At 36.6% G+C, this 20,187-nt stretch overlaps 1 protein-coding gene and 1 pseudogene across 1 annotated transcript; both read left to right on the forward strand.

Moving 5' to 3' along the window:
* The first annotated feature begins 558 nt into the window (after nt 1–558).
* LOC149995978 (large ribosomal subunit protein uL16-like) lies at nt 559–12,178 on the forward strand (annotated as a pseudogene).
* Nucleotides 12,179–12,923: 745 nt separating this feature from the next.
* On the forward strand, nt 12,924–17,992 carry PCDH9 (protocadherin 9). The gene is made up of 2 exons (XM_090258611.1): nt 12,924–13,460; nt 14,695–17,992. Exon 2 carries the CDS (start codon nt 14,830–14,832, stop codon nt 17,926–17,928), a length of 3,099 nt encoding a protein of 1,032 aa, XP_090114737.1. The 5' UTR covers nt 12,924–13,460; nt 14,695–14,829; the 3' UTR covers nt 17,929–17,992.
* The last annotated feature ends 2,195 nt before the right edge of the window (nt 17,993–20,187 follow it).

Consider the following 20,187-nt stretch of genomic DNA (forward strand, 5'->3'; position numbering starts at 1 on the left):
ACTAACGTGGCAGGACAGAGATTCTCCTTCTTTAAGTGGCTTTGCAAACATAGAAATTTACCTAGCATTGAATTCCATTGTTCAATTACAAGGTGACCTTCTCTCTTTTAGTGGTCAATTTCTGCTAAGCAGTACAGCAAAGAAAACTGTTTTTGTATGCAGATATGGTGACTGAGGAGGATTTTCTTCTTTTAAACAACAGGTGGATATCACTCTTATCCTGGGAAACTGGTAAGTAAGATAGCTAGGGAGAGTGAGCAAGAAGTCATCATAGAGCCATGACAGGTGACATTTTTAAAGTGATTTCTCTAAACCATGCATTCTATGTACAACATGACAGAGAAAATACGATGTTTGCTAAATTTATCCTCTTCATGCAGAAATAGACTGTTCTATTTGCAACCAGCATAGATGATGCTATATTATATTGATGTAAATTAACTCCTTTCTATGATATATTTCTAAATCTAATCTGTTCAGATAGTGTGTGTATATGTGTATTTTTTTTCCAGATAGAATTCTGTGTTGACTTTAATTCCTTAAAAAACCTATCTCACAATGGCTATGAAGAAATGGGGGCAAAAGCCACAAGAAAGAGAAGAAAGCTATAGTTTAGGATATAAGAAGCTTAGAGTTGAACCTAGAAGAATCCCAGACTCCCAGGTTTAGTAATATATATGATTTCAGTTTTTGCTAATGTGTGTGAGAACCCCAAAATCTCAGTCTTACTATTTCAGATTCATATTTTTCTTTCTTACTTGTATTTATTGAGAGAGAGAGAGAGAGAGAGAGAGAGAGAGAGAGAGAGAGAGAGAGAGAGAAGACATTGATTTGTGCATTCATTGGTTGATTCTCGTATGTGTCCTTACCAGGGATTGAACCCACAACTCTGGTGTACCAGGATGATACTCTAACCAACTGAGATACCTGGCCAGGGCTTCAGGTTTATGTCTTACTGGGTACTCCTGATCAGGGTTTGGGATTTCTCAAAGACACCATCCTGGACCCTGGCTACTTGCATCCTTGGTCCCAGCTATCTTCACGATGTGGATTCAAAATTAAGCCAAATAAAGTACACCTAGAAGAATTTGATAAAAAATTTATGTTCAAAAAACAAGAACAGAATACTATAAAAAAGAATCCTCAGAGACTGTGAAGGAGCATTAGAATTTGAAAGTATGATTGTTTAAGACATTTTTTAAAAATGATAGTAAATAAAAGAAAGAAGGAGGAAGGGAAGCGCTTCTCTACTAAAAATGATATCTAATAAAAGAAGAACAGATAATAATATTAGAAAATTCCTATTTTGCAGTATATGATATAATTATTGATTCAGGCCAAAGATCATCAATGGCTATTAGAATCATTTGGTGCCATTTTATCAAGTAACTGAAGATTCAGATAGAGCCAATATATCTTCCCACAGATCACTTACTAATTGAAAGGAGGAAAAAATTTCTACAATGGAAAGGATTACAGTTATTTCCTACATAAATGACGATAAGTCACACCATGGATAGTGTCATAATCTAACAAGGTGGTTCTCCTGATAAAATTGAATATGAGAACCATCCCAACCTATAAAATATTATTGCCCAAACTGTTTAACTTTAATCAGGACTCTAGGCCTGCGCTATCCAATGAGTTGTGGCTAGACCAAATTAATATGTGCTCTAAGTATAAACACCAGATTTGATTTCATAGAAATAGTACTTTAAATAAAGAAGGTAAAATATATTAACACTTTTTTATATTGGTCACAGGGTGAAATGATGTGTTTTGGATATATTGGGTTTCATCAAATACTTTATTAGAACAATTTTACGTTATTTCCTTATTTTTTTTTTGAAGTGGCTATTAGAGTGTTTAAAATTATATATTTGGCACCAACTATGTTTTTGTTGAACAACACTGTTTTAGATCCTAGTTTACAAAAGTACAGGTCATGTGGAATCAAGTTAATGACCCAAGAAAAAGCAATTAAGTAAATTCATATTGTGACATAGTCTACCCTACAACTGTCCTCAGTTAATCGAAGTAAAATGTCAGGGGAAAAAAAAATGAGGCACTGTTTTAAACTAAGAGAGTGAAGAGATATAACAGGAAAGGCAATATGAACATAAATTAGATTGGTTTGAGTTGAGATGAGGGAAAAAAACCCATAAATGGCTATAAACTTCTTTCTGGGAATGAGTAGAAAAATTTGAATATAAAATAGATATTATGCAATGTTATGGAATTATTACTACTTAAGCATGGTAATGATATTGCGGTTATGTAGGAGATTGTCTTTATTCTTAGGAGACGCGTACTGAATGATTTTGCAATAACAGGTCTATAACTTACTTTCAAATGGTTGAGCATAAATGTGAGAAAAAGATCCAAGGAAATTAGAAAAATATTAAAGATTGCCGAATCTAGATAGAGCATTGTACTTTTTTTTTTTTTTTTTTTTTTTTTTTTTTTTTTTTAACACACAGAAGTTTTCTTATATTCTTTCCCTCCTGAGTGGCACTTAAGACCCTGGTGTTACGCGGGCCCGCAGTCCTGCCCGGTGTTAGGTTAAGTGTTACCAGTAGTGTAAGAACGAGCCTTATGCAAAGTCTCACGTCTGCCAAGGTGTCCCTGACGCCAAGATCCACAACCTTGACCTGGGGCTCAAGAAGGCAAAAGTGGATGAGTTTCCTCTCTGTGGCCACATGGTGTCAGATGAATATGAACAGCTCTCCTTGAAGCCCCGGAGGCTGCCCGTCTTTGTGCCAACAAGTACAGGGCGAAAAGCTGTGGCAAAGGTGGCGTTCACATCTGATGCGGCTCCACCCCTTCACGTCATCAACGTCAACAAAAGGTTGTCCTGTGCTAGGGCTTGCAGGCGCCAGACAGGTAAGCGGGGTGCCTTTGGAGAGCCCCAGGGTACAGTGGCCAGGGCCCACATTGGTCAAGTCATTATGTCTGTCCACACCACGCTGCAGAGCAAGGAGCACGTGACTGAGAGCTGATGCAGAGCCAAGTTCAAGTTCCCTGGCCACCAGAAGATCCACATCTTCGAGAAGTGGGGCTTTACTAAGTTTAATGCGGATGAGTTTAAACTTGGCTGAAAACCAGCTCGTCCCACATGGCTGTGGGGTCAAATACATCCCTAATCACGCCCCCTGCACTCATGAGAGTCTTGGCTCTGACCCCACCTTATACCCACCGATAAAGCCTACTTCCTGTCAGAAAAGAAAAAAAAAAAAAAAAGAAGAAAAGAAAAAAGAAAAAGATTTCTTATTAAAAAGACAAGGGTTCCAAAGTTTCAAATGCAGCAGGGATAGTCAAAACTTTTACATTATCTGTTCCTTTGTGGAATACTCTTATATCTTCCATATATATTTCTCATATTGATTAAAAAAATACAATATATAAATGTATATTTGATTGTATACATTTATAAATGTATACAATCAAATAATGCAGAGGTGGAAAAAATAGATTTGCAGTTGTGAGTATCCCGGAAAATGTTTATTCTTGGATTATTATTATTCATTACTATATTATTTATTTGTATTACAACTATAATCCTACTTATGCTCACCCCTGTATAAAACTATCAGGAGATTCCTCTAGAAAAGACGTAATGATACCTATGGACATTAATATTGATTCAATTCCTTCCTTTTTCATCAGTGCTCATTTGCAGTTGAAACACCAGATGCAAAATGGTGGTAATTACACCAGTCAGCATTCCACCAGTATTATTAATCCTGTAATTTTTGCTCACACAAATGTAAAATAATAAGCAAATAAAATTGTATCGATTCTAACATGAATTTTTATTGTAATGAATATTAGTAATCAAGTTAGAATTAGGAGCATATACAAAATAAATTTCAATAAGCAATATTTGCATAATTTAACTATAAATGAGAATATGTGAAAAAGGTGTTATAAAGCATACATGATTTTCTTTTATCCTATTCATCAACTTTTGACAATGAAACTTGATAAATGTTAAGATGCTTGTATTTCTATTTAAATAGACAACACAGCAAACTACCTCATATTTTAGACTTTTTTAAGTCCTGAGTTTCCACAGTCTCAGCCACCATTTATTAATAAAGAGCTCCTTAAAAGGCAGAATTTAGATATCAGCACATGGAGTAAGCTAGTTAAATAGGACTGAGAAATGTTCACGTTAAAACTAACATAAAAGAGGAGATAAAGAAAGAACGAACCAGAACTGTACAGGTAACTTTGTTGCTCTTCTGAAAAGAAACAATTGTAAAGTGTGTGCCTTTTATAGTGTTATCATATTTCTAATATACCTTTTGCAAGAATATGATTATAATTCTGATATTATAATTAGCTTATATCATACAAAAATTAAACTGCTATATGACATGTGAGAAAACATCTTAAAAACATGGTTAATAATAATTTTATTCTAATAACTACTTTGACGTATTGGTACTTGAAAATCACAGCACAAATATTGCATATTAGCTCAGTTTTCCAATTTTTTATTTAATGTAATATAGAAAAATTGTTTTTCACATTTATGAAACATACAAATTATAGCATAAATCCATACATATAACATTTTCAGGCATTTTTGTTTTGATATGCATTAACAGAAAAGAACTCTAGATGGCAGTGTTTACCACAGTTAGAAATTATTTTAGACATACTTTAACTTTTAAAATTATTTTTCAAATGAGCCAAGCAGTGTATAGTTAAACATTTATTTTCTAGTATTCAATATTTCTTTAGAACTTCTTCTCTGAATAAATGTTAAACCTAATTTAGAAAGTTTTTGCTTATTTAATAGACTATTTTTTCAATTTCATTTTCGAACTTTCGGAAACCATTATTTGACTCAAAAACTTTAAAATAAAAATATATGTAATATATATCTTTTGCAAAATATAAAATGAGTTATTGAGACTATGGTAACAAGGATTTAGGAAGTCTTAGCAACTAACCAGATGAATTACATTACTTATTTTTTTCAAGTTTGTATATAATCATAGATTTGAATGGGGTTATAGATGCTTTATTGAATTATAATCAAGGACGTTTTTTTATCTTCTATTTCAAATAATTTTAGTTTTAGTTTTATTGACCTGATAAACAGCCCAAATAGGTCACAAAATGTGTAACAGAATCTAGAGAAATCATGTTTTGTCAGATAACCTGTGGGTAGGGTAGACTTTTTTATCATTATGAAATAATAAAAATAATAACTATATTATATAAAATCAATTTTTATAATGAATATGTTGCACATTAGTATAGAGGTAAAAAAAACACTTCACATGTGCATTGAAGAATCTTACAATTTCTGAAAATAAGGGTAAACAGAAATGACCACCATTAGGCCCAGTGGTTAGTTTATATATTTGTGGTGTCTTCTATAAAAATAGGACATTTATCATGGATGGTTAGAAAAGAAATTTATTTCTGCAGATATCAACAGCATAATTTGTAATATATTGTTTATTTTCCTGTATGTCATCAAATAAATTTCAATGACATCTTAACTTTTATTTGGATATTTAGAAACTTTACTAGATATAAATTTTCTTAAATAAATTATAATGCATAAAAAACAAATGCTATCTGTCTAAAGCAGGGTTTCTCAACTTTGATACTACTACCATTTCTGCCAGATAATGCGGGGGGGGGGTGAGGTAAGGGGGTCTTTTCTGTACATTATGCAATATTTAGCATCATCCCTAGCCTCCACCTCACCACATGCCAGTAGCAACATCAACTTCTCCACCCATATTACAGTTGTGACAAACTGTCTCCAGATATTGCTAAATGTCCTCTAAGAGGCAAAATTGCCCTGCGTTGAAAATCACTGATATGAAAACTTGATTATTTTGACTCTTCTTATTCTCTCTCACAATTATAAAATGCTAGTTATTACAGTTTATATTTTAGCCTTTCAGTGTATTAATTAGTCGGGAATAGATAGCGTCAAGCTAAAATACCAAATGTCTCTGATTACCTCTTATACTAATTAGGGATCTTGCTTGCAAGTAGTAGCTGTGATAAAGGCTTCTCTATTAGCTCTTAAGAAACAGTGGCAGGCATATAACTGGACACCAAGAATGAACTGGGACAAGGTAACTAACTGCCATAAGGGGTTCTCTATCTATATATCTATATTCTCTGCAACTATATAACTATATCTCTTGTTTCTTCTGTGCATCACCTTCATTTCCTTATTCTTTCTCCCTCTACTTTTCTGTTTTTCTAGTTTATGTAATGAAGAAACTACTGCTTTTAATTACTCCTGAGTATACGTCATTTCCTGTTCACAGACCAGTTAGATTGATTTTGAAGTAGTATCTTGATTGCAGATCTAGGTTCTTTGAGGAAAGGGTTCATTGGTCCACCTTGAATTCAATTTCTAGCAGGGTGGGGGAAGTCCAACTGACTGAAGACAGCTATTTTGCTTACCACCTTAAAGCTAACATATCAGAACTTGCATTTTAATTTACCAAGGTATCTGAGTAATTTGTATCCTAATTAAATTCAGTAAACATTCTGGAACAATATGAAGATAAACACAACTGCATTGTTAGTATATTCTTTTATGTATACTATCAAAAACTTGCAATTGAGTATTTGAAATATTGTGGTTAATGTAATAAGCAAAACATTTAAAATCTAAAATATAAAGGAGAGATATTATGATGAGAATTAGCAAAGTAAGAGGTACTCTGAGGATAGTATGCCTCTGTGTAAAAATAAACAACAACGAAGAGTAAGAGGTCCTAGCTGATTTATGCTTGAGATATACAAGATGTGGCAAAAGTAGGTTTACTGTTGTTCTTATGAAAAATAATACAATAATTAGTAAAATACAAGAATAAACTCCTTTTCAAGTACTCACAATTGTAAACCTACTTTTGCCACACCTTGTAAATGCTTAGGTATCTCTGTGCTGAGAATATAGAAGGGTTTTAAAATATATAATGTCTTTCTTTTTTAGGCGATTTTACGTAGTATGTTTTTTATTAGATTTTTGAGTGGAATAATGAATAAGTTTATGATACTAAATTTTTATTTCTTCGTGTTTTATAATTATAGCATATAAGTCTCACTTTCCACTTTTTTCTACTAAATGTGGTGTGCACCGGAAGTATCACCTGGTGTTTAGGGTCTACTTATCTGTTATATCAAAATGTCAGCCTACTTCAACAATGAAGGACCAATATTACTGGAAAATAATCCCTTATTTCTGCATAGCCTATAAAGACACCTCTACTGCTACAGTTGTTACTTCTAGAAATTAAACAGATACATTTGCAATTAGGCCATAAATTTGCTGATAATACACTAAGACAGGGGTATTTATTTAATCTCCAAATTAATACACCACATGCATATTTTGGTGACATAGAGAAATTTTTATACTCTTTTGAAATTGTAAGAGGTATTTATTGCTATCTTTTATTTTACAAGTGATATTTTTCCAAGAAAATCTTTCCTAATCAGTCTTATAAACGCGACATATAATGTTTCTTATAACTTCTATTTTTAAAAATACATTTCTCTTATGATGTGTCTGGGCTTACTTGAAAGCACATCAATCCCATTCCATACAGCCAAAAAATTTCCTTGAGTTTCTTTTAATCCTTTCTGAAAATTTCACCAATCTGTGTGCAGCTAGAGTACAGTAAATTCACAGGCACAGAATTGGAAAGATGATATGCATTTTAGACCTTTCAAAGGATTGTATTATTGTACACTACATAATAAGATTTTCATTTAAGAAAAACATATATTAAAAGATGATGTGTATACATACACAATTTTTGTAAGTAGAGCGATATTGACTTAAATCCCAGACAAAGCATACCAGCATCTTGTAAAAGCTGAACAATCCCTATCTCTATTACTTGGGTGTTATCAGTGATATGGAATTAAGCCAAGACTGCAGGAGTCAATGGAATATGCATAGTCTCCCTGACTCATTCTAATTCAATTAGAGGAGGACTGTGGGTTGAATTTGGTTCCTGAGAGCAAACTATAAAAGAAAAATGAGGCTTATTCATTGTGCCCTATATTAGTAAGTCTATTTATGTGCATATTATGTAATAAATCGGGCTCCTAGAAGAATATCATGTGAGTTTATTTAAAAAAGAAAAGACAAAGGAAAGAAAAAAAAATATTTAGGCACACAAAAGTGGGGGAGGGAAACAAAATGAAAGTTACTAGAATGATGTTCCAGGTACTATGAAGTTCTGTTTTCAACAGCATACTCTTATTAATGAGGAAGTACTAAAAGAGAATAAAGAAAAACCTGGTATGGTATTTATTTTTAAACTGAGAAAGTTCTGCTATCTAAGAAAATCATTTTCCCAATTATCTTTGGGCAAATGCTATTGTACATGAAATGTGTTCTTGTCTTAACCTTTCTCTATTTCTATTTTTAAGCGTAAATAGAGGTGCTTCTGAATAATATGCAGTCAGGCTATTTCTGCATCTTTGGGCATTGATTATATATATATATATATATATATATGTATATATATATATATATGAATTGAAGAGATTATACTTGATATTCTAATCTAATAGCTCTTACCTATGAAAAATGAAAATTCTACAGACAGTAAGTATGAATTTTTTATGTTACATTTCATTTCTTTAAAGTGGTCAAATTTTTTAAGATTAAATATATGCAATCTCTTCTTACTATCTTAAAACAACTTTTTCATCTTTTCTGAGTGATTAGTTGAGCCATACCTGTGATGGGGAAAACATTTGTTATAAAATCTATGTCTCTATACAACCCAAAGTCTTAAAAATTAATCATGAAATTTAAAAATTCAATATTTTCTTTGTTTATATAGTATTTATAATGAAATAGTAGCATTTGAAAGTGCCAGTTTATATGGAAATAACTGTTAGAGCTACAAACCTGACATCTATAATCATTGCCAGTCATAAAAATACGGTGAATTGGAATAAATTTAGTTCAGTCATTCAAACGAAGTGCAACTTCTTGTCACCTGCTTTCCTTTATGACTTGATCACTTTAAACTAAATTTCATAAAAATAGGAACAAAGAGAAAAAAGATATTCAAAGGAAAGATCTAATAGTGAAACAAAGGAATTATTCAAGGACCTTACTATACACTTTGCCAGTTTGCCTAGTTTTAAAAGCTGTTAATTTTCTTTTTGAAGTGTTAACATTCTGCAATGTCATTTTCTAAAAAGTGATAATACAAATAACCCTTAGCATTTTTTCCACAATTCCCCCCAGAAGAACCGTATAATAGTCTAGACTTTTGTGAAATGAGGACGATAATACCTGCTGTGACATAAGAGCCCCTAAGATTGATTAATGTCTGTCAGACACAATAGCCATTGGATTAAAGGAACTTTAGAAGTACAACGGTATTTATTTTATTTTATTTTTATTTTTAATTGGAATACAGAACTAGCATATTAGAGTTGAAAATTTTAGTCTTGAAATTCTTGAGAAGATCCTTTGATCATTGCAAATATCACAGTCTGGCTTTTATATAAAATGTAACTTAAAGAAAAAGTTACAATCTCTATGTGAAATGTAATTTTAAAGTACTGACTGGTAACTAGAAAATCGTAATGAAAATCCAATTAGTCAAACTGCTTGATAACAGAGGTTATTAAATGCCAGTCCTTGGAAATTGTTTAAATATATAAACAGAACAACATTAAATGTTTAGTATAAAATAATTTTATTAACTCGACATCTGTTTTTGTATAAATCTGTAATTGTATTTTAGACCAGTTAACTGGTCTAAGGTAACTCAGCTTCACAAGTATCCCATGACTTATATAACCAGCAGAGAACACTAAGGCAGTTTTACTATAGTCCAGATAGCATAATTCCTAAATTATGTTCTAATCAGGTATAATACAGGTGAGAATATAATAATTCCTTGATGTAGAAAACATGTACTGACAAAGATGAATAAGGGTGAATTAATGAGATCTAACTGGAAGCCTAATACATATACTGGAAGATCTACTTTGGAGGTCACATAATTGGAAATATAATATTTTATTAAATTCACTGAAGAAATAAGTGACTTAAATGCATCAACACCAATATTTTCCTACAAAACTAAAATTTAAAGTAATATTTCCCTTATTCATAATATGTAGGAACAACTTTTAAAAACTAGGGTAGAAGAGGTAGATTGTGAGCAGCTCTCGTTATGGAAATGTTTTGTTTACAATTGGGGCAGAAGCCTCAAGTTATGATAGCAGGGGGTTAGAAATATGGCCGTTTATATTTAATTTTCATCCTGGATATTATTTAATAATTCTCATTCTGGAGTTTAGCAGTCAGAATATAACAATGTAAACAATAAGCTTCAACTATTCTAACTTTAAAACTAGTATGATTAAAGAATCCCAAAAATTTAGATATGCCAAATAAACACCTAAATGATAGAATGTACTGAAGTCATTAGCTCTCTTTCTATAGTATATTCAACCGCTTTTGAAGAGTCTAGACGGACTTCATTTGGGGGCTTTTTATGTGTACTTTCTGTTAATTGAAGCCTTTCTGTCATAAATTTAATAATGATATTTTTTCCTCTTCCTTAACCTTCATCTGTGTTCATTCTAAGATTTCATTTATGTGCATAGGATAATAATGGGTTCTGACTACTAGCAAAGCTATCCCTTAGCAAACAGAAATAATTCTGCTGCAACATGACTTTGAAATGACTATAGTATGATTAGAGTAAGAATGCGAGATAACTGTGATGCGTAAGAAGTGAACTGGAGAATGGCTGTGCAGCTGTTTATTGTAAATGTATCAGAACGATGGTTCATTTATTATTTTAAACAAGTTCAGAGCATAAAATAGGTGACAACTGGAACAATGCATGAGCTCTAATTGTAGGTTTTGTGTGTGGGAAAATGAACATTCACATACTCAAGGTAAAAGAATCTCCCTTTAATTCACTTGCATTATTGTATGAGGTAATATTTTTAATTTCAGGCACTTAAGCAGTCCTTTTTATTCTTAAAATTTTGTAAACTCTAATAATACAAAATACTATTATAAATAAGGCATTTTGGCTATTTAAAAACAATATCAATTTATTGACTGCACGAAACCTGTTTTATGTTTCACATATGAAAGATTAACCTATTTTATAGTGAACTTTAGGCACTGCATTTTTGCCATGAATACTGACCTCAGAAGTTTGAATTTAAAAGTACTTATATTGTTATCGATGTGGGGAAATTGTTGCATCAAAAGAGTTGGTTAAATAATAAAATTATGCAATATCTAAGTTTGATGCCTTTGCTTAGTGGTATTTTTTAAGTATCTAAAAATAAGTGCTCATACTGAAAAAGAAAACAATTTTATCCAAAAATAAGAGGTATCTTTGTACATGCTATCATAGTGCAGAACTACGTGAAGAGACATCAATGAATCCACAGCTCAGTACAGAATGGGGAACACGGAAATTTCAAATAAATGCCCTTTATCCTCCCTGTAAATTAGAACCAGTTATTAGGCATTGAGACCTTCTCAGGCAACCTTTATGGGTCATTCAAAAAAAAAATAAAATTTTTGTTCCAAGTATATTGTTATTATTAAAACCTCAAACTTAGGCTGTGTAGGTAACAACCCATTACGCAAACCTTCGCGGTTTACTGATTTTAAAAGATCAATTACATACAGATAGTGTTTTCGGGGCCAATATTTAAGGAATAAGGTCAATCCTTTCCGGAGTTATTCCATCCGGCTCTTGTATGAAAATGAGAAGTGTTAGTTATACGCTACAGAACTGGAGTCAGAGAAATGAATTGCACAGGAAAAGATAAGTATTACAGGTCAAGTTGGAATCAGCAGAAAATGCAAGGGGAAAGGAACGGTTCCACAGCTTGGGGAAGCAGCTGGACGGGACTCTTTCCAGCCTTTCACAGGCAAAGTTTGCAGTTAAGTGAGCTGGAGCGGGCTATGCAGCAGCCGCGTGTCTGGGTGAGCTCGGCTCCGCAGCAGGAGCAGAAGCGCAACTACAGCCACGTTTGTCCTCCGCAGCTCCCGGAGATGACACTTCGCGCGGCACACCAGGCTGGCCAGAACGGACCAAGGGGATCCCAGAGGCGGCCCCTTCCCCTTTCCCCGCCAGCTCCCATCACCCTGAAGGCCCAGGAGCGCTCCAGTTAATTTTCTTTCGGATCTCGACTGAGATCCAAATATTCTCTGCCCCGACCTTTCCCTCTCCGCCCTTCTAGCCAGTGTCCCTGCCCGCAAAAGCTTTTAGTTGCAGCACCCGGCGTGTTGTCTGTTGAAGGCGCTCCGGGAATCTGCTAGCCCGGGCTCCATTCCGAGGGGCGACCCTGCGTCTCGGGCCTCCGACCCCCGGTTGACTCTTCTATCTTTGCCTTTTGGTCCCTCCATTTAAAAAAGCGAGTCCGAAATGTGTGCCCAGAGGTGAATGGGGGTCCCCCATCCGCCCGCCGCGGTGCCCGAGGCTTCCAGGACCGGCGCCCGCACCCCCGCCTGTTCCTGCAGCGTCCTTATTCGCCAGACCGCCGGCCCTCGGCCGTTCGCGTCCCTTAGCGGCACCGAGCCACCATCAGCACCGCCCGCGACCGCCTGGGGAGCGGTGCTTCCCTCCCGGCCGGACCCTGCTGGGCATGCTCTGTGCGCCTCCAGGAACCCAGCTCTCTCGGGGCCAGGATCAGTTCTCCGTGTTTTCGCGGCTGCCGAGGGGGCGCTGAGGAGGGGAGGTTGGAGACAGTCAGCGCCTTGTTCTGAGCCCCCTCCCTCGCGTCCGGCTGCGGCCGCCCGCACCGCAAGATGCGGGCCAATCAGTTACCGGGGGCGGGGCTTCAGCTGTCACGCCCTCCCTCTGGGCTTATTGAGAGTTATATCAAGAAATTCAGTTCAGAGAGAGGAGAGAGAGGAGAGGGAGAAGGAGAGAGGGGCAGAGGAGAAACGAGAGAAGGAGAGCAAGCAAGACAGGAACAAGCGCCCTAGAGTCTCTGAAACCAGAAAGAGATAACCCATTAGGAATTCTGCGGGCCGCTGTCACCCCGGAGAGCAGCCAGAGAATCACCGTCATCCCAACTCTGAGGTTTTCTACAAGAAGTTAGAGACTTAAGCAGGACTGACATCAGAGGGAAATGGTATGCTTGATGCTGTGGAAAATACCCCTGAACTGAAGAAGTGCAACTGGATATGGTATGTGTTAAATACCAGAAGAGCCCAGACCCAGTGGGTAATAGAGACGAAATGTGGAGAGAATAACGGCAAATCTGTGAATTTGTTCTCTGGAGTTGCTAATTTGCCAGCCCGAAGCAACACATTTCACAAGGAGGAAACGTTTTGCTGCTTCTGATTTCTCCCCAAACTGGTGCTACCAGATGTATGGCTTTCTATGTGTTGGAACAAATCATTCTTAACTGCAGCATACCGGGAAAGGGGAAAGGTTGAGGCAACTAACGTAAGTGTAAAGTTTCGCATGCACAATTGTAAATTCTGTGTTTAGGTATGTCCTCACTGTAGACGAGGGACGTTTGTAATTGGGTAGACGGTTGGGGCAGAGCTCACCTACTAGGATGTATCTGCATCCCTACCTGCATCACTCTGCCGGAACTAATCATGGGCATCAGCCACCTTGCAGCCTAATGCAGATAAGATTAGAGCCTGGGAACTGACCAGTTCTACTCAAGTGGGTAGCTGCCTGGAGCTTTGCACCCATTTAAAATGCAGTTAGGAGAGCATTTAAGCAGAAGTCTTTTAACCTTCATTAGTGGGTTTCAGTATTTATGTGTGGCAGATGTTACTAATATTATAACAAGAGATCAGGGTTAAGAAACTGCATTTTTTTCTTCTCTTCTAGGCTCTGTAGGAAATATTGTGCTGTTTGTTACATGGAAATATTACTGCATTTCACTTACATCTCAGCACTCTCTTCCACCTCTAGGATAAGGATTTCTATACTATTATTTTATAAAGTTTTAATGTGTTTATTAATTCTAATGGGGGTAATTTTGTCAATATGGAGAAATGAGAGCAAGGTCTGGATAAAAAATTTTGAAGTCTTGGTGTTCTGCTTTTAGGCAATGAGGATCTGTAGTGGCCGGAGACTATCGCTGCTGATGCTGCAGCAGCATGTCCGATACTTGTTTCCCAGTGAGATTGTATTAGAAGGTAGTTGAAGAACTGGGAGGAAAGAAAAAGATAGTCTTTTTTAGAAAAAAAGAGATGATTCAATGTGGCAGAGAAGAAACACATCACAGTTAGCAAGTAACAAAGCAGTTAGCAGGAACCACAGCTAAATACTTAGTATTTGTCACTTGTACCTAAAATAAATAAATAAGGGAGGTGGGTTAGAAGCCAGGAGGCAGGTAAGCCAGGGGGAGGGGAAGAGGAGAACAAGAATGCAAGAATGCACGTTTTGAATTAATCAGTGTCCTGAAAAACATTGTGGGGGAACACAGGTAAAAATAGCAGCTGTCCTGAATTCTAAAGTAGATATTTTTATTTTCTCTGGGTAAATGCAACAAGCAGGGGATGTTGAGTGTTTTTTAACTCTGTGGAGAGTTAACTTGCAAACAGTGGCAGAGCAAACTGCCATGTTTACTAATATGTCATGGAAAATGTGTTGTGATATTTTGTGACTGTGTGTTTTTGTTTACTGAAGAATAATATTGTCTATACAATTGTGTTGACAGTGGCTGTCTCCAAATAAGCGATGAGATGTAATGCATCCTCCAGTCTATGCACGCTTCCTCTTGCAATTTGTGCAGCATTCCTCAGTGGAAACCTTTAAACCCTAAAATTCAGGAAAAGAACATAAATACATTATCATGGACCTGAGGGATTTTTACCTGTTGGCTGCTCTGATTGCCTGTTTAAGGCTGGATTCTGCAATAGCTCAAGAACTTATTTACACTATTAGAGAGGAATTGCCTGAAAATGTGCCCATAGGAAACATACCAAAGGATCTGAATATTTCTCACATCAATGCTGCCACGGGGACCAGTGCCAGCCTTGTCTACAGACTGGTTTCTAAAGCTGGGGATGCCCCTTTGGTGAAAGTATCTAGTAGCACTGGGGAAATTTTCACAACCTCCAATAGAATAGACAGAGAAAAACTCTGTGCTGGAGCCTCTTATGCTGAGGAGAATGAGTGTTTCTTTGAACTTGAGGTGGTGATCCTCCCCAATGATTTTTTCAGGCTGATCAAAATAAAAATAATTGTTAAGGATACCAATGATAATGCCCCCATGTTTCCATCGCCCGTCATCAATATTTCCATTCCGGAAAACACTTTGATCAACAGCCGCTTTCCCATCCCATCAGCAACAGATCCTGACACAGGCTTCAATGGTGTACAGCATTATGAATTGTTAAATGGGCAGAGTGTTTTTGGACTGGATATTGTGGAAACTCCAGAGGGAGAGAAGTGGCCGCAATTGATTGTTCAGCAAAACTTGGACAGAGAACAGAAAGATACCTATGTGATGAAAATCAAAGTAGAGGATGGAGGCACTCCACAGAAATCCAGCACAGCCATACTGCAGGTCACAGTAAGTGATGTAAATGACAACAGACCAGTGTTTAAGGAGGGCCAAGTGGAGGTCCACATTCCAGAGAATGCTCCTGTAGGGACCTCTGTAATTCAGCTCCATGCCACTGATGCTGACATAGGCAGTAATGCTGAAATCCGGTATATTTTTGGTGCCCAGGTCGCCCCTGCGACCAAAAGGCTCTTTGCTTTAAATAATACTACTGGGCTGATTACAGTTCAGAGGTCCTTAGATCGAGAGGAGACAGCCATTCACAAAGTGACAGTACTAGCCAGTGATGGCAGCTCCACTCCTGCTCGAGCAACTGTTACCATCAATGTCACTGATGTAAATGATAACCCTCCTAACATAGACCTCAGGTACATTATAAGTCCCATCAATGGCACGGTGTATTTATCTGAGAAAGACCCTGTCAATACCAAGATTGCCCTAATTACAGTTTCAGATAAGGACACAGATGTGAATGGCAAAGTGATCTGTTTTATTGAAAGAGAGGTCCCATTTCATTTGAAGGCAGTATATGACAACCAATATCTGTTAGAGACCTCCTCTTTGTTGGACTATGAGGGCACCAAAGAATTCAGCTTTAAAATTGTTGCCTCTGATTCTGGGAAGCCCAGTTTAAATCAGACTGCCCTGGTAAGGGTTAAGCTTGAGGACGAAAATGACAACCCACCAATTTTCAACCAGCCTGTAATTGAGCTGTCAGTTTCTGAAAACAACCGACGTGGGTTATACTTAACAACTATTAGTGCCACAGATGAAGACAGTGGGAAAAATGCAGACATTGTTTATCAGCTTGGGCCAAATGCCTCCTTCTTTGATCTGGACCGAAAGACTGGAGTTTTGACAGCCTCCAGAGTCTTTGACAGAGAGGAACAAGAGCGATTCATTTTTACAGTAACTGCCAGGGACAATGGGACCCCTCCCCTCCAAAGTCAAGCGGCTGTGATAGTTACTGTTCTGGATGAGAATGACAATAGCCCCAAGTTTACTCATAATCATTTTCAATTTTTTGTGTCTGAGAATCTGCCAAAGTATAGTACTGTGGGGGTAATCACAGTGACAGATGCAGATGCTGGCGAGAATAAAGCTGTGACTCTTTCTATTCTAAATGATAATGATAACTTTGTGTTGGATCCCTATTCTGGAGTCATAAAGTCAAATGTCTCATTTGATAGAGAGCAGCAGAGTTCCTACACTTTTGATGTCAAAGCCACTGATGGAGGACAACCACCCCGGTCCTCTACTGCAAAAGTAACTATCAACGTCATGGATGTCAATGACAACAGCCCAGTTGTCATTTCTCCACCTTCTAACATTTCTTTTAAGTTGGTGCCCCTCTCAGCCATTCCTGGCTCCGTGGTAGCCGAAGTTTTTGCTGTGGATATCGACACAGGAATGAACGCTGAACTTAAGTATACAATTGTGAGTGGGAACAACAAAGGCTTGTTTCGGATAGATCCAGTCACAGGTAACATTACCCTGGAAGAAAAACCGGCACCTACTGATGTGGGCTTGCACCGTCTGGTGGTCAACATAAGCGACCTGGGCTACCCTAAGTCTCTGCACACCCTCGTGCTTGTTTTTCTTTACGTTAATGACACCGCTGGAAATGCCTCCTATATCTATGACTTGATTCGCAGGACTATGGAGACGCCATTGGACAGGAACATAGGGGATAGTAGCCAGCCCTATCAAAATGAGGACTATCTCACCATCATGATCGCCATTGTTGCAGGTGCTATGGTGGTCATAGTTGTAATCTTCGTCACCGTTCTGGTGCGCTGTCGCCACGCAGCGAGGTTCAAAGCAGCTCAGAGGAACAAGCAAGGAGCTGAGTGGATGTCACCAAACCAGGAGAACAAACAAAATAAGAAGAAGAAAAGAAAGAAAAGGAAGTCTCCCAAGAGCTCTCTTTTAAACTTTGTGACAATTGAAGAGTCCAAACCCGATGACGCAGTTCACGAACCTATCAATGGGACAATAAGTCTGCCGGCTGAGCTGGAAGAACAAAGTATAGGAAGATTTGACTGGGGCCCGTCACCACCAACCACCTTCAAGCCTAACAGCCCTGACCTGGCCAAGCACTACAAATCCGCTTCTCCACAGCCTGCTTTTCATCTTAAACCAGACACTCCAGTTTCCGTGAAAAAGCATCATGTGATTCAGGAGCTCCCTTTGGACAACACCTTTGTCGGGGGTTGTGACACCCTTTCCAAACGCTCTTCCACTAGTTCAGATCACTTCAGTGCCTCAGAGTGCAGTTCCCAAGGAGGCTTCAAGACAAAGGGCCCCTTACACACCAGACAGGTAAACGAGCACTTTTACTGGTCTATAAGTACTGCATACAAGTGCCCAGTCAACCAGTATTAACGTGCCAGCGTGTCTATTGTTTTGGTCTAACTTTAGCTTAGTTATAAAGAGGGAAAAAAAAAAAAAAAACAAAAAAAAACTTGACCCCTTTTTTCTTCCTCTGGGGCTCAGTCAAGAATTTTTAGAACAGCTTTGAAATCTCTGAGTTCTGAGAATTATTTAACTTCCCAGTTTCCTTCAAATAGCAAAAGATGAAAAGAGGAAATTATTCCAAAATGACCCAAGATAATGTTGGCTGAAGAAGAAAACCTGTCCAGATGTGCCAAATTCTGCTCCTGGGGTTTCCAAATTGACTGCTTCAAGATTTTCACATTACCTTTTGATCTAAAAAGTCACCTTCAAATCTCAAGTATTAAATGACGTTTGAAGGGCTGACTGTAATGATCTTGGAGCTGTGGTTACTAAAGGGGTTAATTTTTTTTTTTTTTTTTTTTTTTTTAGTCTCTAAACAAGATAGTAGAATATTAAATGTACATCAGCTGTGAAGCTCGTGGTTGTTGATAGATTGCAATTAAGCCATATAGGAAGTCTTCTTCTTGATTTCAGTTGATTTTATTGTAATATAGTAAACTGGATATTAAATAGAAATGTTTGTAGATTGTCCACAATGGCCAAAGTATTCTTGCAAAGAAAAAAAAAAAAAAAAGAAGGAATGCTTTCTCCCTTATCTAACTGATTTATACAGAAAAGAATGAATCCATTGTAAATATTCTCTCATCTTAGTAATGCATAAGTGATCTGTCATAACTCATTTTAAACTGTGAAATATGCCATATGAAGAGGGATTAAGAGGCTGAGAAACTCATATTTCAACCAAATCCAGAATTAGTTTTTTTTAGGTCTAATAATTCCTTGTTAATAAAGATTTAAATGCAGCGCTGTCTAATTTATTTCACTGGTGCTTTTCTGTTGCCACAAGATTTGAGTGTCAATAATAGCCTGTAGATGGCACTAGGGTATCATGTCACTTGCACTGGCCAGGTGCCAATCCTGCAGTAGCAAGGAAATGGGGGAGGGAAGGATCAAGCTGGTACTACAGCCAAAGATACCTTTTATTTAATGATAGTTGCTCTGGAGCAACTAGCATTGCAGTAGTTGCAGTTCATTTGCTTGCTCTTTTGTGATTAGCTCTTACCACACACCACCTTTTCCTGGATTTCACAATCCAAGTTCAATCTTTGTTGGTATTGAGTGCATCTTTGGTTGGTGGCCCATCTGAATTTGTTAAAAATAAGGAAAATACAGATTTCAGAAAATCCAGTAAAACAAAATAAATTTGCAGGGGGTAGTCATTGGCCATCATTGATTGGTGATTGAAAATTTAAGAGTTTTCCCTCTTTTTTTTTTTTTTTTTTTTGGTGGGAGTGGAGTGGGGGTAGAATGTCTAAATGAATCTCCATTTCCTTCCCACCTTCTGGTGTTTATTGCTCTGTAGTGACTTTAGATTTCATGGTAATGAGATATTTATAAAGATAATTTGGACAGTGTGAATCAGATAGATACTTCCAGATCATTAAGTATAATGCCTATGATTATACAATGAAAATCTCCATTTCTTAAAGAAAAACAAAAACAAAAAAACCTAGAACAACTTAAAAGTATACTGACAGCTTGGATGCAAGAATAAAATGAACTAAAGAGTTATTAGAAAAGTTCCAGAAGAGAATGTGAAGTTATTAGATAGAAGTTGAAGTTGGAATGACTTATTTTCATGTTAAATTCATCAATTTTTTAAAAAGAAGCAGAAGTTTTAAAACTTAGAACATTTCTGAGCTTTCTAAAGGCTTATAAAAGTTGATAAATAGTTAATCATGGTAAGAAAAGTAATTTATGAAATTAAATGGATTTAAATATGAAGTTATTTTATTTTTTAATATAATTATTTTATTTTATTGTTGTTCAATTACAGTTGTCCCAACTTCCCCCCCATTTCTCTCCCCTGCCCCACCCCCTACTCCCAGTCAATCCTCATGAACTCTCTATTTTAATGAAAAGAAAGAAAATGGCTTTCTTTATTATTAATTTTTAATATGAAGGTCACTTACAATATACTGATGCTCTTATATGATTTGCATAATATATTGAAAAAACTACCATGATTTAAACTCTTTATATAAAACCAGAAATTTGTTTTCCAAAGAAACCTACTGATATTCTTCTCACATCATTTTATAGATCCACTTTTTCTGACTTTGCCCCAGAAGTTGAAACTATAATACAGTGACATGAATGTTAAGTGAATTTTAACAAAATAATGCA

This window comes from Furipterus horrens, unplaced genomic scaffold (genome assembly GCF_987537825.1).
Source record: "Furipterus horrens unplaced genomic scaffold, mFurHor1.1.pri manual_scaffold_12, whole genome shotgun sequence".
NCBI classification, from domain to species: domain Eukaryota; kingdom Metazoa; phylum Chordata; class Mammalia; order Chiroptera; family Furipteridae; genus Furipterus; species Furipterus horrens.

Coding starts and splice junctions, on each gene's coding strand:
- PCDH9 (XM_090258611.1), top strand. CDS start 14,830: ATGGACCTGAGGGATTTTTACCTGTTGGCTGCTCTGATTGCCTGTTTA.